The following is a 27,534-nucleotide window of genomic DNA, read 5'->3' on the forward strand; positions in this document are numbered from 1 at the left end:
AACCTGAAAAGTAGATATAAAGTAAAAACTCAGAGAAAATAGAACCGAAGCAACCTCAAGCTACCTCAACATACAAAAGTAGCCGTACCCCCTGGGGGAAAGTGCTGAAGGAGGCTGGGGCTGATGTGGTGCTCAAGGACCAGGACCCCATGGGAGAGGCAGGGAGTTTGTTTTTCCATCTTTCTTTCAACCCAAGAGAAGCAGTCAGATGTAGCCGTGGGCACACACATGAAAGGCTATGCCCAGAAGTAGGTCTTCCAACTAAGTGTAGGGGTGTTTGGTTTAGACTGAAAACTTGACAGTCTGACTTTCCATTTAAATGTCTCAGGAAGCATACATATTCCAATATGGCTTTTACTTGTTCAATGAGTATCATGCAAGGAAAGGAAAACCCCATTAAAAAACAATATTTTATTTCACTTCTGAGCTCAAGAAATTAGTGGGATTTTGTTGCTGTTTTCTCATGGTCTTCTTCAGTTCAAGTGTCAACACACATTTAGATTTATAGTTCAATGTGCCAGGCATGAGGGCAGAGAGAGGGCATCTATGGCCCTTCCAAATATAGGGCCTGAGTGTAATTCTTGTCCTATGATTAGAACAGGGAGATCCTGACACCAAAGTCTCTCCAGGATATTAGATCACATAATATTTTCCCTCTAAAAAAACAACAGATTATAATAGTAATGATGATATTAGCTCATATTTTTAAGCTATCTTGTTATGTCATGACAAACCTTTGGGTTAACAGGACTGTTTAGAATTACTATTTCTATTTTATAATTGAGGAGACCAGTGAAGAGAGGTCCAGTGGCTTGATGAGACCCTGTTAGTTTAATGGTGGAGCCAGAACTTTCCCTCTTGCCTTTCTTCTGACTCCAGCCAAGTCCAACTCACCCTAATGACTCAGCTGAAGCATCGGTGCTCAGGTAAGGACCCTGCTGTCCATCTCTGTGGACACTCTGCTTCCCTTCATCGTGACATTCTCTTATCTCATGACATTGAAATGATCTGTTAATTGCCTGTGTCCCCTGCCCAAGCCAATGTGTGAAAGACAGGCCTCCATTTCCTGTCCCCCATGCTGGGCAATGTTCTTTCTGAGAACTAGCAGTTTTTCCCCACAGTTTGCAGAATGGTTCATTTTATAATGTACTAGAGAACTAGTTTAACTTAGCAGACATTTCATCACCTACAGCAGTCGTTTTCAAACTAATTTCCACACACTGCTGAGAATTAAAAGAGGATTCTCAAAGGTCCTTAAACTGTCTCTTGGCCTTTTAAAATTGTGCCCTTTTATCTTAACAATATTCTAAAAAATATCATTAAGACATTAATTTCAGAATGTTCTATGTCAGTTAGATCAAGAGTTCTCAATCCTGGTGAGACTGAAGTCTTGGTGGGAGCTTTAAACAAATACCGATATTCACGGTTAATGATATCGGAATCTCTGGGAAGGGTCCCCACAACAGAATTTTTTCAAAGACCCCCCAGAGGATGAAAACGTGTGGAGTATTGAGATGGACCCATCTAAATAATCCATATCATCTTTAACTGTTTCCTATGTTACATATTTTTCACCCGTGCTGATGATGGCCTCAAGTCTAACAGTTATGTCTTAAGTATCTCAGAAAAATAAATGCAGAAGCAAACAAAATACATAAATGATGTGTTCTTGCCAAAACAGGGTGCTACAGAAGCAGAGGCTTTGCCATCCTTTTGGACACAGACAAGGGGGGAGGGCAGGGCCCTCACAAGAGGCTTGGTAGACTAGCAGACAGAGATCTGCCCCAGCAGGCTGCAAAAGGCAACTCGGTTTCTGCCAAAACATTATTACCAGTTTGCCTTTCAGTCTGTATTTAATTTGTGAATTTGTTTTGGTTTTGTGTGTATATAAGAGCTATGAACATGGAGTTTACACTCATTCATTTACATAATGTGATTATTCATATTTAAGCAACATACAAAGAGCATTTTAAGTCAGCAGTGGGGTAGTCTGTGGCATTTTTCTTTTTTTTAATGGTCCCATATATTATTCAAACTTAAGAATACGGACAGGTAATTTCTGGACCCTAGAGAATGTGGGTGAAAATGGTGGTTGAATCCAGGACCTAAGAGACGGCTTCCCCCTTTGTCCATGCTCCTTGGAGCATAAAAGGATGGGCAGCTTCTCCTCCCTCTGAGGTTCTTGAATATGAATGGATAACTGCTCCTAATATCAGGATCATCGCAAGGATTTCTAGGCTCCCAATGGCTCCTGCCTTTGCCCCGTCCAAAGAGTCCTCCCCAGGTTACAGGCACTCGTTTGGTTCCCCCAGTTCCTTAGAAGTTCCAAGAAGTCTCTGCAAGAAGACACAGGACCCAGTCCACCCGTCTGGGGCCTGGGACTATTCCACTCACAAGAAGGACATCTTTGCCGTGAGAATGCAATTTTTTTAACCCCAAATGACCGGCGTGAAATCCCACTTCAGAATTTCCAGGCAGGAAGTTATGTATCATCTGCTAAGAAAAACGTGCCAGGGTTTTTGTATTTGGAGAGTCTACAGACTGACATTTATGTGCACATATTATGTGGCAGGCACTAGGTGGTCATTGTTTCAATAGTCACAACAATTCTGTGTGTTAGGTATCATTATTTCCATTCTACACATGAGGCTCAGGGAAGTGGCTTATCAAAGGGCATCCATCACCCCCTAAGTAAGTGCCAGAGTTGCTTCTCTTGAATGCCTGGGCTCTCTAAGACAAAGTCCATGGTGCGCCACATGTTCAAGAAATTAACGGAGGCCAAGAGGCTTAAGGCCACACCATTAGGTGAGAGCAAGGAAAGACTCCAAGAGCTGTCGACTGCCTACAGAATCCATCAGCCAGTGAGAAGACAGTGAACCACTTAATAACTATCAAGTGACATTTATCTCAAAGTTACCACAATAAGCAGGCTCCCTGGAGAGGAAGGTTGGCATTATAAAGAACTCAAGAGATAATACAATCAAATCTTCTCCACTGTGACAGCAGTGGGCATACCTGACAATGTGTCTATCTGAGATTCCAAGGCTTGTTCCCATCAGGAACCTTCAACTGTTAAGAATTAATGATCCTTAATGTTTACAGTCAACATATTTACAGTATGTTTTTTAAATGTTCTTTCATCTAAATATAGGGACTCTGAATCATTGTCTGACTTCTACACTTAAAAATATCAATGCAGTAAATAATTGTCTAATAATTAGCAGAGAGAAAGCAAAGAATTCAGCTCCGGGAGAGGAAATAGTCTTTGTGATGGGAGCCTGTTATAATTAATCACAATTACAAATGCTTCTCTGACTAGAGTGCAGCCTCTGGTGAACATATACAAAGCAAATGGATGTCACCAGCTTCAGCATCAGATGTTTCATCAAGGCATCAAGATGACAAGATATGCCATTATTAACAAAGCAGAACTAGGTGACAGACAAGAGCTGGTACCATTTTTATGTTTACATTTAATGTATATGCACCTGTAGGATATTCCATATCCTTTTTTCTTTAAATGAACACCGGGATACACACTTTAGAGATGTTGTCATACTTCTTCCTTCCTGGCATTTTACTTTCCTTTAACTTTCCACCTCGGGTTTTTAGCCCCAGTGGTTTTGGCTCTTTATTCTTCTTTAATACTCCATCAGTTGAAAGAGAAATGTTGTCTGAAGATCAGTTTTGGATGAACAGGTAATCAAGGGTACAACATTTTTACAGCAGAAGACTTTCCAGGAGTAACAAACATGCCTGCCAATGGTAACACCGGGATCCAGCAGGCAAAGAGTTGGAGTAATTGGAATTAGTTTGTGGGTCAGGAGAGAAAAGAAGATCCACTGTAACACAGAGGGCAGAGGAGCTGCAGTCAGGGGTCTGACAGGCTCTCCAGGGAGCCAGTTGGATAAAGTTACCTGGGAGTGAAGTACGTGAGGCTCTTCAGAATTACTGAGGCATATTAAGAATTGTGGTCAGAAAGATGTTCAGAAAATGGGGAGAAATAATTATTAAATTGATTTTGAAGGCCAAACGCAACATTTATTAGAGACCGTAGATTTATACGTATTAAGCTTTGACTCATGAATTTTTCCGAGTCTTGAAAAACACTTCCTAAATGGGTGGTGTTCTGAATGGGAGTGGATTCTAAAGGCTTTATGAGGATCACATAGGTGGGGAAAGAGGATGAGAAGAAGCAGAGTCAACTGATAGTGAATGGGGACACCACAGAGTTTTCATTAAGGTCCGTCAAAATTAAGGTTCAAATAACAATCAATTACTATCCATGAGATAATCTTGCTCTAAAATTTCTCTAAATAAAATTAAATAGCACAATTAACAAAGCCTCAGGAGAACAGTTACAATCTCTATTGTTATTATTACCCTCCTGTCCTTGCATATTTTTTTAAGGCTAGCGGAAGGGAGGCCTTTAAACTAAAAGCACTTAATTTTATTGAAAAACAGGCATGAACTGACTCCGTTTAAGCCAGAGAGTCTCATGAGTGATGATGACAGTTGTCACTGATTGAGGACCTACTATGTTCCAGGAACTGCTTTAGACACTTTATACACAGTTTCCCCTTGATCTCACAATAACCCAAGGAGATGGGCATTATTTTTTTCCCATTAATAGTTTGACATTATCTAGATCTATAGTACACTGAAAAAGATGATATGTTCCATCCTGGTGGGAACAGCACGGGAAAAATGGGGACTTTCTAGGTGATTCTGGTCATGCCCAGCAAATACGTGTCTATTAAATGACTGAATGGTCTAATACTTGTTGGCAGTTCACAGGCTGTGAGGAATTAAAAAAATTAATAGTTTATAGGGAAATTAGGACATACACGCATAAAGAACCCATCCAGGCTAACAATAAAACACTGAAAAACCAAAACCAAAGAACGATGTCATTCATTTTCATATATTTGGCTTAAATTTCATGATGAGAATTCCATAACTGATGAGTTATTGAATAAATGAATGAAATTATTGAATCAATTATTGCAGTCAGTGCACCAACTGACCAAATGCTAGATTGTGAGGTACTGGCTCTAAGAACTAAGATAGTCTGGAGAAGAAAACCTCATTATGGACTTGGGTTGTAGCAAGATTTCCTGAATGAGGTGAGATCTGAACTGGACCTGAAGAATTTGAAATATTGGAACTACAAAGAAGAACTGAAGTCACGCTGGGTAGCAGGAACACAGTAAATGGGCACAGAACCTCCTTCCTGGTCCCGCTCTGCAGCTCCAGCTCCATCCTCCTCTCCCGCTGCTGCTGCCTCACAGCCCTGTGCCCTGAGCTCATCCGTTCTGTTCGCATGTGCCCTACCTTGGACCCGGTCCAGCTAGTTCTCAGAATGCCTTGACGCTAGCGTTGATTTGGCTAGGGCATCTTTGGATTAACTAGCAATGCCTCTGTCCTTTGGTGGGGAGTATAAAAACAAACAGTGTTTGTCCTATGGATGATTAGAGGCTTTTGCAAGCAAAGTAATAAATTATTCTGTCTCAGAAATGATGAATACCTCCCACTCCCAAACAGCTGTGAAGAGGGCTTCCCCTGGAAATGTTGGCATTTGGGAGACCTTCTCAAGGCTTCCAGAAAGACATTCTTAGCAGGTCCTCATAACAACCTTTCAACTCCCCTTGTGTCTCGGCCCCAAAGTCAAGGCCAATGTAAACACACCCTTCTCAGACTTTGTTGACAGGGGCTCAGCCCAAAACCCAGGGTTCCTCCATACACTGAGGTCTTGTTTCCCAGGGACCAGAAAAGCATCTTCTAGTGCAGGTTTCCTGAATCATTTCTAGCTTGGCTTCTGTCAGAGATTCCAGGAATTAGAGTCACTTTGTATTTTGTCTCATGACAGGTGAAGAGCTGCCCCTGATCAGAGCCATGAATTTGTTGGGTGTTTAGAAAAGTCCATACCTCCAGTTGTGGGAAAAAGCTGTTGATCGTCGTGGTGACCCTCATATGACTGATCACTTTTTGACTCTGAAAAAGGCCCTGAGTGCCACACCACTGTGTTTAGGAGTCATGGCCTTTTGGATTCTGTTTTTCAGGAACAATATGAGACACCTGGAGCTGTGCTCAGCGGCAGATCCGCTTTTCCAAAACAGAGCTCACTTTTGGAGTGGAAAGAGAGATTTCACTTTTCCCAGGTTGAGAGATGGCTTCTGTTTTGCTACAGCTCGTGAGCCAGCAGTGCCGTCCTTACAAGAAAAGACGAGCTGCTGGTATCTCATGAAAAAGACAACTATAAACTCTGTCAGTAAAACAGTGCCTTGTATTTCCAAAATAGCGTTCTGACCCTCCCGGCGCAGGGGAGCTCACAGAAGATCCTGAGAAAGAGGTAAAAGAACAAGGATAGAGCAGGAAAGTTTAACTGGTGTCAGGGGGCAGCAGGTGGAGGTCCACATCCTGCGGTGGGAAATACTGTTTGGAGATGCTGGTGCCAGTCTTTAATAAATACTTTCTTGTGAGGGCTTAAAGTTTCTCCTCTGGGATTTAACAAACTTGGGTCTATAAATCCAATATTTTGATGGCAAAAGTCCTGCCTTTTTTTATTACATAATATGAAAAAAAACACCCTCCCATAGGAACAGACCAGTAATGCAGGAAAAAACTCTGCAGATCTGAAGGATATATTTTTGATTACCAAGATCAGAGCAGCTCCTTTTGTTGATTTTATAACTCCAGCTAATTTCACTTCCTGTCCGGGGTATTATTTCCTGGTAAAGGTAGGAAAAAAGTCCCAGCACTTGACAGGCCTGCCTTCTCTGAAATTAACAGCTTGCCCACATGAGAGACGTCGGCGTGTGCCAGCCCTCCATCGAAGAAGGAGCAGGTTCAGGACCTGGCACTGTGCAGCCGAGTGGCACTGCTCCCAGAACTCTCATCCAATAAAGAGCCATTGTGGGATCTGGACCCTTCAACATACAGGACAAATGACTCAAATGAAAAGCACAATGCACGTGAGTGGAACCTGAAACTTGAATGGAGCGGTAATCACTTCCTTAGTAGAGAGCACATTATTTTTCATGCAACTTCATTCTGTAATTCAGTCCCTGCCTAGTGTAATAGTACAGATTTCCATTTATCAGTTAAGTGAGAATGATTACTATGACAACCATTAAGCAATATAGGTTACTAGCATTGGTGGGGAAGAGAAGTGGAAAATTGTTAGGGGATATGGGAAGATCCGGATTGGCATTCATCAGGAAGAAACAAAACATCTCAAAAGACAAGGGAGTGCCGACTCTTTCCATATGGGATCAACACAAACTGTAGTTCAGCTATTGGGAACTTTGAGACCGTATCAAATGATGTAAGAAACTAAATCTAAAATCAGGTCCAGGGCTTCCAAACAGTTGTGATTTGTATGTGAGAATGAGGTCTCCGGCATGAGGTAGGCCTGAGGCTGGGGGACTAAGGTCCAGATTAAGGGCATCTACAGTGCAGGTGACACCCCATTGTTAAGCTTCAGGTGGTACAGACTGGGGATCTAATGGTTAGACTCTACTACCGAGGAGTCTGGGACGAGTCAGGGTGCTGATTCAGGCTGAGCCATAGTTTCCATCTGGGTGACCTGGAGTGACTCATTATGCAACAGCTAACCTCACCACCAAAAAAAAAAAAAACAACAGATGCCACTCTCAGCTAAGCTTTCTCAAATGAATACATAGGAGGGGACAGTTGAATTAGACACCATGGATCAAATGAAAACCACTCTTTCAGCTGGACCAATGTACCGAATTCCACGTTCCTCAGTTTTAGAACTAGGTTTTTCTATCTCTGAGCCAATTATATTTTTCAGCTAATCAATTTTGACCAGAAACATGGTCTGTCTCAAATAAGCCTCTTTGCTTATGATCTGGAACTTAGAATTGGTCACACTATCCTAACAGGTTCACTCACTCTGCTTACTTTCTGACATATACAACTAACAACAGACTTATGTCCACATACATGTACCACTTTAATAAAAACAACCCCAATATCTGTGAGAGGATAAAAGTATTTCATCAGAAAGGCCATTGGATTCAATGTTCAATTTTTGTTTTTCATTCATCATTTTTGACCAGCATGGTTTCACCTCCATAAGTAATTTAAAAAGAAGATAGGCATTTTATTTTATTTATTTTTTTATTTTAAATGTGTTAATTGTTTCTATCAATTTGTGATTATGTCTTTGTAGTAGGTAGCTTGTACCTGGTTGAAAAGACAAATAAATATTTCTTCCAGTAACCAGCATTAAATTTTCCCATGTTGTTCACTCACCAGAATTAAGCAAAATGATGGATTTGAGGCACACAAACTCCTCTCCCTGGAGATTCATCATACGGAACCGAGACGATGTAGCCAGCAACATGTCAAAGATCTCCACCATGCCCTCAACACATTTTCCCTGGTTCCTATGAAAACACAGGAAAAAGGAATTAAAGAACAGGAAAGCTTCCAGAAGACATGATAAGGTTCACATTCATAAAAATTTACTGGCTCCAAATCTGTAACAAAAAACCACAGCCCATTCTCTTCATGGAGCATGAACATTCATTTGAATTCTAGAAGGCAAGATGAAGGAAGATTTTCCATCAATAAAACATTTTCATTTCAAATTCTTAGAAGAGATGTATTATTCAATCCCAAAATCCGTCATGCTGAATATGAAGTTCTTCAACCTATGGGTAATTAAAAACGATTCGAATTCAGGTAAATAATTTTTCTAATAAATATTTTTCAAACTGCTACTATATTCTAGAAGTTGTGGTAGTAATGAGAATAAAAATAGGGCCTCTAATCTCAATATGCTCATGACCTTGAAATAATATAATCAGTTTTAATAGACTTATATAAAATGCTTTTGAAATACAGGACAAACTATGAAAACTGTGAGCTGTAGTTGTGCTGGAACCATTGGTGTTGCCTAGGATGACAGGTAAAGATTTGCGGAGTGGGTGGCATTTGAGTTGACACTTTAAGAAAATGTAAATAGGATTTCGTTGAGCTGAGGTGTGAAAGCATCGTTGGAAGAGGCCCTAAACATGGAAAGGAGGAACAGTGTGAAAGAACTTGGAGCAGTGTGCTAGAAGCAGAAGGAGATAGGAGAGTAATCTGGGAAAGAAGGACAATGTCGGTTGATGAAGGATGTTCTACATCATTATATAAGAAGTTTAGGCTTTTTCCCTGTACAGCAGAGCTTTGGCATCAAGGATTTAGCATTAGTAGTTGCAACTATTGAAAAAGCAAACTCAAAGGTTCAAAACATGTAATATTTTCAAAAGAAAGTATTAGTATCTTTTCCGTAGGGTTGGTGCAGAAATTAAATGCAGAGATGATACATGTGAAAGGAATTCATTCATCTTGTTATTCATGAGCTGAATTTGGGGCATGATGGGTTTGGGGGAATAGAAAGAAGCTAGAATATTTTATGCTTATGCAAACATATGTTTGTGCAATATATAAAAATTTAAAACATGAACAGTAAACACATTGTCCAGCACCTTGTTTTGTTTTTAATTGATATATTTTGGGGTTCTTCATCAACTGTTTTTAAGAGCTGCATAGTTTTTCACTAAACAAAATGCTATTATTTCTCTAACCACTTCTTTGTTGGTTGACATTTGGTTTGATTTCAAGTATTGTGCTGTTACAAACATTTCATGCAATGACTATACTTATGTTTATGTCTAGACACATGTATAAATAGCTATAGAATAAATTCCTAGAAGCCGAATTGCTAGATCTGAGGACTTATGTATTTTTAATTTGGACAGATAGTTCAAATATTGCTTCTAAAGAGCTTGTACCATTAGGCTGTTGGTAGGAGAATATACTGGTATAAGCTCTTCCTCTGAGCTGCCTGCTTTTGTACTTTGCCCATATTTTTTGTTGGGTTTTTGGTCATTTTCACATTGATTCTTAAGAGTTCTTTATATATTACAGTAATTAGCCTTTTGTTCTATGTGCTTTTAATTATTTTCTCACTATTTGTCATCTTTTTCTTTTGATTTTGTTTCTAGTATTTTCTTCTGCAAAATATTCAATTATTACATAATCAAATTTATCAGACTTTCATTTATGGCTTTAGAACAGTATGTCTTGCTTGAAAAGGTCATTCTGCCTTCCAATAACATATTAAAAACTATCTTATGTTTCCTTCTAATACAGTTCCATGTTTTTACACTTAAATCTTTGATCTTCTGGGATTTATTTTTATAACAACTTTATTGAGATATCATATCATATCATATCATTCACTCATTTAAAGTGTACAATTCAATGGATTTTAGTATATTTACAGAGTTGTGCAATCATCATTTGAGATTTACTTTGGTGTAAGATGTGAGACAGGGATTCAGCTTCGTATTTTTCCAGGCAGCTACTTAGTTTTCTTAACACCATTTATGGAATAAGCCATCTTTTTTCACAGTGACTTAAAATATGCTAGGTACTTTTGATAAATTTATTTACTTCTTACAACTGCCCTTTAAGGTTAGTATTATTTTCCCTATTTTCCAAATGAGGAAGTTAGGACTCAGACCTGTTAAGTCAAACCACACTGCCTACCAACCAAAAGAAAGTATTCCAACAATAAGATTTTCTTTGTCTTCCTTTCTTGCTCTACTTTAATTCATTCAAAAAGATTTATTGAGGACCCCTTATATATCAGGCTTTGTGCTAACATTAGGGGACAGAGAAGAAAGCCATGGCCCTTGTTAATGAAGAGATCAGGACGGGAGGGGGGGTGAGATAAATTAGGAGTTTTGGATTAGCAGATACACACTACTATATATAAAATAGATAAACAACAAGATCCTACTGTATAGCACAGGGAACTATATTCAATATCTTGTGGTAAACTATAATGCAAAAGAACCTGAAAAAGAATATATATATATGTGTATGTATGTATATATAAATAAAAAAATATATATATATATATAACTGAATAACTTTGCTGTATACCAGAAACTAACACAACATTGTATATCAACTATACTTCAATAAAAATTTTAAATAAATAAAGAGATCCAGAACAGGGGCAGACAAGAAAAAGATTAGTGCAATACAACAGGATACATTCCCCAGAAGAGGTATAGAAAGAGTCTTATATCTAATGTCAGTCTCCCCAAATTTACCCCACATCAATATTGAAGCAATTGTCATAGAATTCTCTGATAAAGGTAAAAAGAGTTTTTATGTAAAGTGCTTAGAATGGCATGTAGCACACTGTAGTGGCCATATTTAAGTCTTAGCTACAGACATATTGATAAATAGGTAGATCCATAGATATCTGGGTAGAGGTTGGCCTTTTTACCTGAAGTATCCAGAAAACAATTGCCACGGTGCATTTTGCTTTGTGGAAGTCCAGGTGCATGAGAGCTAGACATAAGCAGAGGGGAATCTTTAAAAGCTATATTGGCAAGAGGGACCTTCAACATGGCAGAGGAGTAAGACGTGGAGATCACCTTCCTCCCCACAAATACATCAAAAATATATCTACATGTGGAACAACTCCTACAGAACACCTACTGAATGCTGGCAGAAGACCTCAGACTTCCCAGAAGGCAAGAAAATCCCCATGTACCTGGGTAAGGCAAAAGAAAAAAGAAAAAACAGAGACAAAAGAATAGGGACAGGACCTGCATCTCTGGGAGGGAGCTGTGAAGGCGGAAAAGTTTCCACACGCTAGGGAGCCCCTTCACTGGCAGAGACGGGGGGTGGGGGGAAGCTTCGGAGCCACGGAGGAGAGCGCAGCAACAGGGGTGCAGAAGGCAAAGTGGAGAGATTCCCGCACAGCGGATCGGTGCCGACCAGCACTCACCAGCCTGAGAGGCTCGGCTGCTCACCCGCCAGGGTGGGCGGGGGCTGGGAGCTGAGGCTTGGGCTTCGGAGGTCAGACCCCAGGGAGAGGACTGGGGTTGGCGGCGTGAACACAGCCTGAAGGGGCTAGTGTGCCACAGCTAGCTTGGAGGGAGTCCAGGAAAATGTCTGGAACTGCCTAAGAGGCAAGAGATCATTGTTTCGGGGTGCGCGAGGAGAGGGGATTCCTTCCCTGTCTGCCCACAGAAGGCAGAGCACTGCCTAAACGAGCTCCAGAGATGGCTGCGAGCCATGGCTATCAGCACAGACACCAGAGACAGGGATGAAACACTAACACTGCTGATGCAGCCACCAAGAATCCTGTGTACAAGCACAGGTCACTATCCACACCCCTCCCCAACTGGGAGCCTGTGCAGCCTGCAACTGACAGGGTCCCGTGATCCAGGGACAACTTCCCTGGGAGAACACACAGCGTGCTTCAGGCTGCTGAAACGTCACACCGGCCTCTGCCACTGCAGGCTCGTCATGCATTCCAATTATAACTACTGTATCCCTCCCTCCCCCAGGCATGAGTGAGCCAGAGCCCCCTAATCAGCCGCTGCTTTAACCCTCTCCTGTGTGGGCGGGGAACAGATGCCTGAGGGTGACCTACACGCAGAGGCAGGGCCAAAACCAAAGCTGAACCCCAGGAGCTGTGCAAACGAAGAAGAGAAAGGGAAATCTCTCTGTGCAGCCTCAGGAGCAGCAGATTATATACCCACAATCAAGTTGATGTACCCTGCATCTGTGGAATACCTGAATAGACAATGAATCAACCCAAAATTGAGGCAGTGGACTTTGGGAGGAGCTGTACACTTGGGGTTGTCTGTCTGCAACTGACTTGTTTCTGATTTTTATGTTTATCTTAGTATAGTTTTTAGCACTTGTTATTACTGGTGGATATGTTTATTGATTTGGTTGCTCTCTTCTTTTTTTTTAATTACTTTCTTATTTTAATAATTTTTTTATTTTAATTATTTTATTTTATTTTTATTTTCTTTCTTTTTTTCTCCCTTTTCTTCTGAGCTGTGTGGCTGACGGTCTTGGTGCTACGGCCTGGTGTCAGGCCTGAGCCTCTGAGGTGGGAGAGCCAAGTTCAGGACATTGGACCACCAGAGACCTCCCGGTCCCACGTAATATCAATTGTCGAGAGCTCTACCAGATATCTCCATCTCAATGCTAAGACCCAGCTCCAACCAACGGCCAGCAAGCTCCAGTGCTGGATGTCCCATGACAAACAACTAGCAAGACAGGAACACAACACCACCCATTAGCAGAGAGGCTGTCTAAAATCATACTAAGTTCACAGACACCCCAAAACACACCACCAGTTGCAGCCCCACCCACCAGAACACAGGCACCAGTCCCCTCCACCAGGAAGCCTACACAAGCCACTGAACCAACCTTACCTACTGGGGGCAGACACCAAAAACAACAGGAACTACGAACCTGCAGCCTGTGAAAAGGAGACCCCAAACACAGTAAGTTAAACAAATGAAAAGACAGAGAAATATGTAGCAGATGAAGGAGCAAGTTAAAAACCGACCAGACCAAACTAATGAAGAGGAAATAGGCAGTCTACCTGAAAAAGAATTCAGAGTAATGATAGTAAAGATGATCCAAAATCTTGGAAATAGTATGGAGAGAATACAAGAAATGTTTAACAAGGACCTGGAAGAACTAAAGAGCAAACGAACAATGATGAACAACACAATAAATGAAATTAAAAATTCTCTAGAAGGAATCAATAGCAGAATGACTGAGGCAGAAGAACGGATAAGTGACCTGGAAGGTAAAGTAGTGGAAATAACTACAGCAGAGCAGAATAAAGAAAAAAGAATGAAAAGAATTGAAGAGAGTCTAAGAGACCTCTGGGACAACACTAAATGCACCAACATTCAAATTATAAGGGTCCCAGAAGAAAAAGAGTGAAAAAACGGTGTGAGAAAATATTTGAAGAGATTATAGTTGAAAACTTCCCTAACATGGGAAAGGAAATAGTCAAGTCCAGGAAGCACAGAGAGTCCCATATAGGATAAATCCAAGGAGAAACATGCCAAGACATATTAATCAAACTATCAAAAATTAAATACAAAGAAAAAATATTAAAACAGCAAGGAAAAAGCAACAGATAACATACAAGGGAATCCCCATAAGGTTAACAGCTGATCTTTCAGCAGAAACTCTGCAAGCCAGAAGGGAGTGGCAGGACATATTTAAAGTGATGAAAGGGAAAAACCTACAACCAATATTCTCTACCCAGCAAGGATCTCATTCAGATTCGATGGAGAAATTAAAACCTTTACAGACAAGCAAAAGTTAGGAGAATTCAGCACCACCAAACCAGCTTTACAACAAACGCTAAAGGAACTTCTCTAGGCAGGAAACACAAGAGAAGGAAAAGACTGACAATAACAAACCCAAAACAATTAAGAAAATGGTAATAGGAACATACATATTGATAATTACCTTAAATGTAAATGGATTAAATGCTCCAACCAAAAGACACAGACTGGCTGAAGGGATACAAGAAAAAGACCTATATATATGCTGTCTACAAGAGACCCACTTCAGACCTAGGGACACATACAGACTGAAAGTGACGGGATGGAAAAAGATATTCCATGCAAATGGAAATCAGAAGAAAGCTGGAGTAGCAATTCTCATATCAGACAAAATGGACTTTAAAATAAAGACTATTACAAGAGATAAAGAAGGACACTACATAATGATCAAGGGATCAATCCAAGAAGAAGATATAACAATTGTAAATATTTATGCACCTAACATAGGAGCATCTCAATACATAAGGCAAATGCTAACAGCCATAAAAGGGGAAATCGACAGTTTAACACAATAATAGTATGTGACTTTAACACCCCACTTTCACCAATGGACTGATCATCCAAAATGAAAATAAATAAGGAAACACAAGCTTTAAATGACACATTAAACAAGATGGACTTAATTGATACTTATAGGACATTCCATCCAAAAACAACAGAATACACTTTCTTCTCAAGTGCTCATGGAACATTCTCCAGGATAGATCATACCTTGGGTCACAAATCAAGCCTTGGTAAATTTACAAAAATTGAAATCGTATCAAGTATCTTTTCCGACCACAATGCTACGAGACTAGGTATCAATTACAAGAAAAAAACTGTAAAAAATACAAACACATGGAGGCTAAACAATACACTACTAAATAACCAAGAGTTCACTGAAGAAATCAAAGAGGAAATCAAAAAATGACTAGAAACAAATGACAATGAAAACACGATGACCCAAAACCTACGGGATGCAGCAAAAGTAGTTCTAAAGGGAAGTTTATAGCAATACAAGCCGACCTCAAGAAACAAGAAAAATCTCAAATAAACAACGTAACCTTACACCTAAAGCAATTAGAGAAAGAAGAACAAAAAAACCCTAAAGTTAGCAGAAGGAAAGAAATCATAGAAATCAGATCAGAAATAAATGAAAAAGAAATGAAGGAAACAACAGCGAAAATCAATAAAAGTAAAAGCTGGTTCTTTGAGAAGATAAACAAAATTGATAAACCACTAGCCAGCCTCATCAAGCAAAAAAGGGAGAAGACTCAAATCAACAGAAATAGAAATGAAAAAGGAGAAGTAACAACTGACCCTGCAGAAATACAAAGAATTGTGAGGGATTAATACAAGCAACTATATGCCAATAAAATGGACAACCTGGAAGAAATGGACAAATTCTTAGAAAAGCACAACCTTCAGAGACTGAACCAGGAAGAAACAGAAAATATAAACAGACCAATCACAAGGACTGAAATTGAAACTGTGATTAAAAATCTTCCAACAAACAAAAGCCCAGGACCAGATGGCTTCACAGGTGAATTCTATCAAACATTTAGAGAAGAGCTAACACCTATCCTTCTCAAACTCTTCCAAAACATAGCAGAGGGAGGAACACTCCCAAATTCATTCTATGAGGCCACCATCACCCTGATACCAAAATCAGACAAAGATGTCACAAAAAAAGAAAACTACAGACCAGTATCACTGATGAACATAGATGCAAAAATCCTCAACAAAATACGAGCAAACAGAATCCTACAGCACATTAAAAGGTTCATACACCATGATCAAGTGGGGTTTATCCCAGGAATGCAAGGATTCTTCGATATATGCAAATCAATGAATGTGATACACCATATTAACAAACAGAAGGATATAAACCATTTGATAATCTCAGTAGATGCAGAAAAAGCTTTTGACAAAATTCAACACCGATTTATCATAAAAACCCTCCAGAAAGTAGGCGTAGAGGGAACTTACCTGAACATAATAAAGGCCATATATGACAAGCCCACAGCCAACATCATTCTCATATGGTGAAAAACTGAAACCATTTCCTCTAAAATCTGGAACAAGAGAAGGATCCCCACTCTCACCACTATTATTCAACATACTTTTGGAACTTTTAGCCACAGCAATCAGAGAAGAAAAAGAAATAAAAGGAATCCAAATCAGAAAAGAAGAAGTAAAGCTGTCACTGTTTGCAGATGACATGATACTATACATAGAGAATCTTAAAGCTGCTACCAGAAAACTACCAGAGCTAATCAATGAATCTGGTAAAGTAGCAAGATACAAAATTAATGCACAGAAATCTCTTGCTTTCCGATACACTAATGATGAAAAATCTGAAAGAGAAATTAAGGAAACACTCCCATGTACCATTGCAACAAAAAGAATAACATACCTAGGAATAAAAGCAATCCACAGATTCAGTGCAATCCCTGTCAAACTACCAATGGCATTTTTCACAGAACTAGAACAAAAAATTTCACAATTTGCATTGAAACACAAAAGACCCCTAATAGCCAAAGCAATCTTGAGAAAAAAAAAGGAGCTGGAGAAATCAGGCTCCCTGACTTCAGACAATACTACAAAGCTACAGTAATCAAGACAATATGGTACTGGCACAAAAACAGAAATATAGATCAATGGAACAGGATAGAAAGCCCAGAGATAAATCCACGTACATATGGTCACCTTATCTTTGATAAAAGAGGCAAGAATATACAATGGAGAAAAGACAGCCTCTTCAATAAATGGTGCTAGGAAAACTGGACAGCTACATGGAAAAGAATGAAATTAGAACACTGCCTAACACCATACACACACACACACAAAAACTCAAAATGGATTAAAGACCTAAATGTAAGGCCAGACACTATCAAACTCTTAGAGGAAAACATAGGCAGAACACTATGACATACATCACAGCAAGATCCTTTTTGACCCACCTCCTAGAGAAATGGAAATAAAAACAAAAATAAACAAATGGGACCTAATGAAACTTAAAAGGTATTGCACAGCAAAAGAAACCATAAACAAGACGAAAAGACAACCTTCAGAATGGGAGAAAATATTTGCAAATGAAGCAACTGACAAAGGATTAATTTCCAAAATATACAAGCAGCTCATGCAGCTCAATATCAAAAAAACAAACAACCCAATCAAAAAATGGGCAGAAGATCTAAATAAACATTTCTCCAAAGAAGATATACAGATTGCCAACAAACACATGAAAGGATGCTCAACATCACTAATTATTAGAGAAATGCAAATCAAAACTACAATGAGGTATCACCCCACACTGGTCAGAATGGCCATCATCAAAAAATCTACAAACAATAAATGCTGGAAACGGTGTGGAGAAAAGGAACCATCTTGCACTGTTGGTGGGAATGTAAATTGATACAGCCACTATGGAGAATAGTATGGAGGTTCCTTAAAAAACTAAAAATAGAACTACCATATGACCCAGCAATCCCACTCCTGGACATATACCCTGAAAAAAACATAATTCAAAAAAAGTCATGAACCACAATGTTCACTGCAGCACTATTTACAATAGCCAGGACATGGAAGCAACCTAGGTGTCCATCAACAGATGAATGGATGAAGAAGATGTGGTACATATATACAATGGAATATTACTCAGCCATAAAAGGAAACGAAATTGAGTTATTTGTAGTGAGGTGGATGGACCTAGAGTCTGTCATACAGAGTGAAATAAGTAAGAAAGAGAAAAACAAATATCATATGCTAACTCATATATATGGAATCTAAAAAAAAAAAAAAAATTCTGAAGAACCTAGGGGCAGGACAGGAATAAAGACGCAGACATAGAGAATGGACTTGATGACACGGGGAGGGGGAAGGGTAAGCTGGGACGAAGTGAGAGAGTAGCATTGACATATATACACTACCAAATGGGAAATGGATAGCTAGTAGGAAGCAGCCGCATAGCACAGGGAGATCAGCTCGGTGCTTTGTGACCACCTAGAGGGGTGGGATAGGGAGGGTGAGAGGGAGATGCAAGAGGGAGGAGATATGGGGATATATGTATACATATAGCTGATACACTTTGTTATACAGCAGAAACTAACACAACATTGTAAAGAAACTATACTCCAATAAAGATGTTAAAAAAAAAAAAAAAAAGAAAGAAAGTTATATTGGCTCCTCGGAGCGGATGAGCTGGCGATCACAGCAAAAGGTGAGTTGGCCTTAAGCCCTAGTGAGCCTTAAACTAGAAGTGGCCTTAATCTAGAAGTGAGCTTTTCTTGTCCTATAGTTGAATTTTTTTAAGTGGCACATTTTCTTTCTGGTGAAAAAATAAACAAGGAGAGGGGAAAATGTTTGGAGGATAAAGCTTTAAAAGTAACAACTCATAGCCAAAATAGTGAAGTGTTCCTTTCTCAGTGTAAAGTCTTTGTTTACTTAACAGACTGCACACCGGCAGGGGAGGACATCTCTGTGTGGGAGGGAGTCTGTGTTCACCTGCTGTGAGCAAAAGTTCAGATCAGAAGCTGAGAAAGTGGAGTCTTAACAATTCTCTTCTCATCCCCTTTCAATAGTCTCCCACATTTTCCCATGAGGAGCTTATAATGCACTCTTCCAGAGAAAGTGTATTCTTCTCAGCCTCTTCTCACTGGATATCCTGCTATTTCTAAGCAGCAATTACTATCTGGCCACAGCACAGTGCTGGCACTTCAGCACACATTAGGACTGAGCCCTCAGCCATGGCACACACCCACAACTCTCAATTCAGTTCTCACTATGCGTGTGTGTGTGTGTTTTACTTCAGAGGACGTGGAGGGAGCATACCTTAAGTATAAATCATTGAGACAATATGATAGAAGGACCCTGGGGCTTACCTTCTGTACAAACAGAAGTGCTTCATATTTGCTGGTGGGAGTCTCAAATTTGAGGGCTCTTGGGGGAATATTCACTGCAGTGATGCTGCAATTTTCTAAGCAATGCTCTAAGAGTCTGGAAGAACTTTACTCTGATGACTCCAAGAGAATGAACACACTACCTTCAATGGGAAAAACTCACTTGGTCTAAACACTTCAGCCAATCCATTATTTGTGCAATAAATTAAAAGTGTGTACTTTGATGGCCCTGATGATATTTTCAGTAAATCACTAGAATGTCGCCTGCATGGAAATGACTGATTACGTGGTATGTGAGGGTCTCTCACCGCCATTACCACCAGGTGAAAATGCTTGCCATGTGAGCTAGTGGACAGATGATTTGTCACCCTAAGATCAGGTACAAATCTATGTGGACTTGGAAGGTTAACTGACACTTGTCACCTGCCCGACACAAAGGAACCCTTTACTGTCCACTGAGGTCATTACACATTGGGGTCAGGGCTTCATTTTCAGAGCCCTGTCGAAATATCCTATACTAACTTCAAGGAGCCAATCAGGCTAGCACATTTAACTCAATTTCAGGGGAACAGATGAATCAATGGCCTCAGAGATGGGGTGATTGTTAAGAATCTGGAGGTAACCTGTCTATGATAAGACAAGATTAGTCTAAATCCATGAGGTACTCTTGAGGCTGTGAGACACATGGGGCTTGGAAGAACAAGATTTATTTTTAAAAGAAGCACGGCTTCAGGCATAGAGCAGGACTAGTTTACCAAGCAGATCAGCCCATGACTCCCACTGTGAGACACCTCAGCCTGCAGTGATGAATTCCACCGATCACATCAGTCTGGCATTCAGAGCACCTCAGAACCGCCTTGTGGGGGAACCTCGTTCTGTTCCTTACCCTCTCCCAGTGAAGTCTGGCTGCACTTAAGTCATGGGAGAAGAAACAGGTTTGAAAAGAACATTTGCTCATGGAAGTTTCTCCTCTGTAGAAATGAGCACCTGTTTTTCAGAAGCCCTTAGGTACCTATTCCTCCACGTGGGAAATAAAGAGCTCTAATGAGGGTGTGCAGATCAAACCTGCTTGTATACCTTCAAAAATAATTTTACAAAATGTAAAATTACCCCCAGCCTCTCTTTGTATAAATGGATATTGATAGATGGAAACCGAAAAACCCCAGGAGATCAACATAAGACATTCAATTTAGCTGTCCTGAAAAAATGTACAATAAGGTTAGAAAAAAAGTTAAAAATTAAGAGGCTGTTTAATATCAATAGTGGCAGGTTAAGTTGTATTTAAAGAGCTTCTGTATCTTTGATGCTACAAAATCTCTCAGCACATGCTCTGATACGCCGTGACTCCATAACTCTTTGTATGATCAAGAGGTTTACATATACAACCCACTGACGTGCGGGACAAAATGTTGAAGATGGCAAATTTTAAGTGATATACCTTGAAAGATGCAAAATTTGAATGGCTGTATCTCAAAGCTGATTACTTGAAAGCGGGTTAAGATTCTGGAATCCAACTGCCTGGGTCCAAATCTTGATACCACTATTTACCAATTATGTGACCTTGAACCAATTACTTAAACTCTTGTGTGCCTGAATGAGCATATACCCACAGTGGACTGTGGGTTGAATAAGAAATAAATAAGTCATGAATATATGGTTGTTTGATATAGTAGTTAGCCTATGTGGAGCAATAAAGAAATTGGTCCTGAGAGTGGGCTACTAACATCAAAAATATTTACCCCCTTAATGCCAAGTAACAAATAACAGATATAGCAAGCTAGAGAGCCCTGTTACAACATTGCAAAATATCTGGTAAAACCATGGTCTGAAAGAAATTGGAAGGCAGACCACTCACCTGGAGAAGTGGACAGAAGGAGTCAGAGTGATGGTGTGTGGTTACCTGTACAAAAAAGAAGTGAACTCAAGCCAAGAATTGAATGGTTCTCAAGCAGAAACTGAAAGGAATGGGGAAATCCCAAAGATAAATAGTCTTACAAGTTTGGAAAAGCCAAATGCTTCTGGCTATGAAATATTAAAGAGATGAAGTCAAAAAGTGTTCTGCATTTAAAGGCTGGTAAGCCTTCTCAGTTTACAAGGTAACTCAGTGTTCAGAGAGAGAGAGGAAATTGGGCAGCAACAGCATCTCTGGCATTGGAGCCAGAGTGGAACCAGTCAAAAGGAGTAGTGGTAAGAGAAGTGGCAGATTAGGAGGGACCAAGATGTTGAAGGTTAGAAGGTCAAAAGGAAAAGGCAAGGAATGGAATGAACTAAAGGTAGGGACTGAGAGAGGGAGGGAAGGAGAGAAAGATGGAATTTTTATAGATGAGTACAGACTCAATATCATCATAGGAGCAGGAATGCCTTTTTCTAACTCAAGAATAAGAGAAGAAATAGTGTCAAAACAGGGAAATTCTGAGAATTTAGTGTTAGAAATAATATCACCTCAAATTGCTTAGGAAATGGGACGTAATATTATTTGCAGAAAATATGGGAAGGTAGATTGAGGCTGGAGACTTCAGGACATGGGAGGAAACCGTAAAAGTTGTTCGGGGCCTGGGATCAGACAAGGCTCAAGAATGCCCTTGGATTTCTGGCCCTTGCCCAATCTTCTCAAGTCCATTTCTTACTGCCTACCTTATAATTTATGTTGCATGACACTTGTGAACAGATGTAGATTATCCATAGCACTTACTCCTGTTAAGATTATCACCTCTATCCCACTGCATCCTGCTCTTGGATATCTCTTTCTCATCTTTCAAGGTTCAGGTACATATTTTCTCTTCCAAGAGGCCTTCCTTGACAGCCCAGCATTCTCTATCCCTTGGGTTATACACTTTTCCTCTGTGCTCTGAGACTATCCTTTACATCAGTAATCAGCAATATTTTTTCTGTATAAGACCAGAGGGTAAATATTTTAGGTTTTGAGAGTAATATAGTTTCTGTTGCATCTAGTCAACTCTGACATTTTATGGTGAAAGCAGCCATAGACAATATGTAACCAATGAGCATGACTATGTTTCAATAAAACTTTATTTACAAAAATAGTACCAGACTTGATTTCGCCTGTGGGCCATGCTTTACTCCTGCTGTATACATTGTTCTATATTCAAAAGACGTATTGAGCACCAACTATGTGCCCATGTTGGGTGATAAGAATGTAATGATGAGCAAGACAGGAATGTGCCTGCTTCAAAAGGAACTACCAATCTCTTTGGGAGACAGATAGTGAAAAGAAAAGAAAAAAGAAAAAAGAGAAGAGAAGAGAAGAGAAGAGAAGGGAAGGGAAGGGAAGGGAAGGGGAGGGAAGGGGAGGGTAGAAAAAAGGAATAATTAAAGTTGTAATTAGTGGCAGAAGGAAAAAAACTAGGTTCTATGGAGGAGAAGTTTGAGATGCCCGCGGGATATCCAAATAGCTCTTAGAGATCTGGAACTCAGAAAAACCTTTGTGCCTGGAGATTCAGCTTTGGGAGCTGTCAAGAGAGAGTGTTTGAGTGCAGAAGGAGAGAAACAGACAGCATCTCAGGGGAATCCAGCCTAAAAGGAAGATGACGCTGCACAAGAGGAGCAGTGGGAGAGATGAAAAGGAACCAGGAAGGAGGGGGACAAGCAGCCCAGAATGATCTCTAAATGTAGGCTAGAGACGTCAAGAAGAGAAGCATAAATCTGTGGACCAGATCAAGATGATATTCCAGCTTCAGAAAAAGTATTGAGTAGCCCGGGGATGGAAGTGATGAAAGTAGACAGTGGATGTGGCCCGAGGAGGAAGACTGATTCTTTACGCAGAGAGAAGAGTCGAGGGGAGAGAGATTTAGAGGTGACTGATTACAGGGCTTAGGATGAACCAGGAGGAAAACGAAATCAGAAAACTGTAATCAAAGAATAGGAGGGATTAAGCATCAAAGATAAAGAGTAGGTCCAGTAGGAATAAAGGAGCAAGGAAGTAGAGGCTACAGAAGCTATACTCCTGGAGAAGGAGGTTCCAATTTAAGATACTACTGGTGGTACAATCCCCAGGGGTGGCATCCACTAAAAGAGGGAAGAAACCAAATAACTGACATGTAGAACCTTACGAACACTGAGACCAAGTTTCCTATCATTATAACAAAGCAGAATATTAAGTGACTGGCTTTAGAGTTGACCAAAAGTCTGAGTGTTTTGAAAAATTACCCGGGGCTCTTTTGTTTCTGCAAGAATGGGCTCAATGAACTTACTAAAAGGAGAACATATCTCTCTCATGCTCAGCCTTCCCTCTGTGCACCTGTGAACATGTAAACTTCGTGGCTTTGGGTCAAAGTCTGTGCTTCATGTGTGAGTGTACTTTAACTATCACAGGCTATATGTCAAGGCAAATGAGCTAAGAACACATAATTATAACTAGTAAAAATGTCATTCCTCTTAGAAAGGATAGTGTTTAGGTAGAGAAACCTGGAATATAATAAAAACCAATAGGGGAAATTTTAAGAATATGGCCAAAAGATCATCTTCTTAGAGTTATTCTGAGGAAAGGGAGATAAAAACCATGTTGTATGATTCATTTGGAAGAACTGGATTTCAAGTGGAAATAACTTGTGGTCCATTACCTTGAGAAGAGTTGCTATGAGACTGAAAGCCAGTGCTGTCTTCATTGAGAGTCGGAGGAATAAATGCATGGAGCAATTTAGGAGCATTTTGGAAATGTAAAGTCCTCGGAAGGCACATTCCAAGTCAAGCAGACCTTGCTGAAGAAGTAGGGAAGCGTGACAGTAGGAAGAAGGTTTTCAACTCTCTGCTTTTCTCAGCTTCAATCCATATGTAGCATTGTTGCTATTGTTGTTTTCCTTTGAAACATAAGGGAATCTACCAAGAGAAGCCAATCAACATTGGTGCCCAGTAAATGGACTTCCAATAAATGGAGAAAAAAGCCAAAAAGATTCTTTGGGCATAAGGAAGTCCATGCTCATTGAAATCACAGAAAGGAGTGAGGCTTTCTTTCAGGCAGTGACCTCAGGATATGTTCAGCTCAAGAAAAAGTCATTCTCCTTCAGAGAGGCATTAACTCACTGATGACTGAAGTGTTGGAATGGCTGCCACAGGATGCCAGGCCATCTACACATATCTAGCCATACATCCAATCCCTTCCAGAATGAGGACCCTACTCACGTCCCCGCAATCATGCCCTGACACAAGGCCAAGAGGACTCTCAGCCCCCACTCCTCTCTCTTCATTGCAGTCTCTAAGGGTGGGCTTCAGCCTTGCAAGAGTCGCTGGGAGCCCACCTCCAATCTTGGTAACAGAGTACAGATAATTGATATGCCTATTACTCATCCAGAAGGATCCAGACCCTTTTTGTTCATACCGGTGCAAATGGTTGTCATGAAAATTACACAGGAAGCATTACAGTGACCTATCTGAAAGATGTGTCTGTGTATTAGCTTCAAACACTTAGTCATCTAATATCCAATTATCTTTATTAAGCCACCTGTCACCTAGGAGTAAGACTCTAGGGAATTCGTTGCTATTTACTTTTCTCACATCAGTAGGTTGATAGTCAAAAGAGCTTTGAAGCCAAGAGATATTTTCTAACAAATAGACAATGCCTTAACATGCAGTCTTTTCATATAATTTAGGGTGCTAAAGTAGCAAGAAAGGAGGTTACAATTGGCTATTATAGGTGCTTCTGTCAGAATGTGTAAAACATTCTTCTGGGTCTGAATGGTTTGCCAAAGGGAGAAGGAATTCTGCACTTCTATAGATAACGATCCACTTGAGTTTGCTTGTTCAGCGTATACAGTTTAAGAGCTAAAGTAAGTCCCTAGAAGAAAATTCTCTAATGGTTGCGTCTATTCAAATATCCAGTTGAAAAGAGAGTTGGTCAATCTTTTAAGATGCCTGCATCAAGTATGTAAAACATCAGGAAGAATGCCTCCGGTTATTCACTTTCCATTTGGATGTGTTGGAATTACACAAAGCAATTAGGTAGTTTTTCTCCCATGTACTTAGATGAGCAGATTCTCTTAACTGGAATGAAGTAAATGAATGAACAGAGAGAGAGTGGTCTGTATGAGAGCAAGTTTCTATTTTTGATAAACCAATAATTGTTTCTCTGTGGATGATAAACACTTCACTTCTTCATTAACTTGATTTTAGTTATACACTATGTTTTAGTCTCTTATATATGCCAGATTCAGTGCTAGACACTAGGAACTCAAAGATCAATTTTATTCATTCATTCCTTTATTCATTCAGTGAATATTTACTGAGTGAGAATCTATTATGCTCTGGGCACTAAATTAAGTGTTGAGGGTTTAACAATGAGCGAAACATTGCCCTCCTGCAGTGTAAATTTAGTAAGGTAGACAGGCATTAAATACACACACACACACACACACACACACACACACACAACAATAAAATAAGTAAAACTATTAATTGTAATCAGTGACAAGAAGGAAGTGTACAGGGTCTTACGAGAGAGAGTAACAAGAGGACTACCTTAGATCAGGGGAAATGGGGGTGTCAGAGAAGGCCTTTTTGAGGAGGTGACACAATCTGAAACCTAAAAAACTAGGAATTAGATAGGAAAAGATTTGGGAAGAGTGAACCAAGGAGAGAGATGTGTATGTAGGTTTTAGAAGAAAAAAAAATACTTGATGAGTTTAAGAAACTAAAATAAGGTCAGCCTTTGGAACTCTGGAACTCCGTGATCCCTGGCACAGTGGTCCTGGATGAGGCTGGCAAGGCAGCCGCAGAAACGAGGCCCTCAGGCTTTGATCGGGAGGGCGATCTTCAGCCCCAGGCTAAGAGAGGCCATTGCAGTATTAAGAGAATTCCGGGGAGAACTTAAGAGTGACCAAGATTTGTGTTTTTCAAAGATCAGACTCACGGGGGGTGTATTTCCTCAAGTCTCTATAGCAGGAAGAAAATAAAATTCACATTTCTTAACCTGGCCATTCTAATTGCAAAAGTTTTTACGCACAAAAAACAAAACCAAAATGCACCACCAAATGCTGTTTTGTGGTGCAAAAATAAAATGCAACACAGTCAATTACAGCCATTCAAATGTTTGAAGAAGAAGCAATTCCTTTCTTACCCTCTTTCTTTTATAGAAAACCTTAATCCCTTCACTATCCTTTAAGACAAATGACACATATCCAATACAGAATATCATGATTCTAAGCACTAAACTAATGACCTACGAATTCTCATGGGGATTCTAGAATCATTAATTCAATTAGGATTTATCAAGCTCTTATTTAGATCCCAAGCACTTTGCAAGATATTCAAGGTCCCTACTTTCCTGGAGCTTCCATTCAAATGGTAAAGGCAGATAAAGAAAAGTCAATACACAAGTAAGATAATCTCCAACTGTGACAAGTGCTTTTATAGGAAATAAAACAAGGAGCAGCAGGCTGCGTGGTAGAGGGCAAAATTCAGCGAGCCTGTCCTCCAGGAGGTGACGTCTGAACTGAGGCCTGAGTGACAAGATGTTTTGAGATAACCCAGACTCCATTTGCAGAAGAGAAAATTTTCAAGTGTTTTTTTCATTAGGATAAGAAACAAGCTAGTCATTTTAATGGTTGGTTTGAAGGCTCCGAAAAAGTATTCTGGCTTTGAAATCAAATAGGGTACATCAAAACATGCAAAGCATTGTACCAAACAATCCAAGACACAGGAATTGAAAAAGGAGAATTAAAAGTGGCCAGAACGACCACCAGTCCCTCTCATCAGGAAAATGGCACAAGCCTCTTAGATAGCCGCATCCATCAGAGGGCAGACAGCAGAAGCAAGAAGAACTACAATCTTGCACCCTGTGGAACAAAAACCACATTCACAGAAAGATAGACAAGATGAAAAGGTAGAGGGCTATGTAGCAGATGAAGGAACAAGATAAAACCCCAGAAAAACAACTAAATGAAATGGAGATAGGCAACCTTCCAAAAGAATTCAGAATAATGATAGTGAAGATGATCCAGGACCTCGGAAAAAGAATGGAGGAAAAGATCGGGAAGATGCAAGAAATGCTTAACAAAGACCCAGAAGAATTAAAGAACAAACAAACAGAGATGAACAATACAATAACTGAAATGAAAACTACACTAGAAGGAATCAATAGCAGAATAACTGAGGCAGAAGAATGGATAAGTGACCTGGAAGGCAGAATGGTGGAATTCACTGTTGCGGAACAGAATAAAGAAAAAAGAATGAAAAGAAATGAAGACAGCCTAAGAGACCTCTGGGACAACATTAAACGCAACAACGTTCGCATTATAGGGGTCCCAGAAGGAGAAGAGAGAGAGAAAGGACCCAAGAAAATATTTGAAGAGATTATAGTCGAAAACTTCCCTAACATGGGAAAGGAAATAGCCACCCAAGTCCAGGAAGCACAGAGAGTCCCATACAGGATAAACCCAAGGAGAAACACGCCAAGACACATAGTAATCAAATTGGCAAAAATTAAAGACAAA

General features: G+C 40.0%; 1 protein-coding gene across 3 annotated transcripts in view; it reads right to left on the bottom strand.

Moving 5' to 3' along the window:
• The window catches only part of ESR1 (estrogen receptor 1), a 251,159-nt gene that overhangs the window by 23,873 nt on the left and 199,752 nt on the right, over positions 1-27,534 (bottom strand). For all 3 annotated transcript variants that reach the window (XM_061207610.1, XM_061207608.1, XM_061207609.1), the window contains one exon: positions 8,281-8,414. In XM_061207610.1, the coding sequence (XP_061063593.1) occupies positions 8,281-8,414 (134 nt within the window). The remainder of the gene's footprint in view (positions 1-8,280; positions 8,415-27,534) is intronic.

The sequence above is a fragment of the Eubalaena glacialis genome, chromosome 12 (assembly GCF_028564815.1).
Source record: "Eubalaena glacialis isolate mEubGla1 chromosome 12, mEubGla1.1.hap2.+ XY, whole genome shotgun sequence".
Classification (NCBI taxonomy): domain Eukaryota; kingdom Metazoa; phylum Chordata; class Mammalia; order Artiodactyla; family Balaenidae; genus Eubalaena; species Eubalaena glacialis.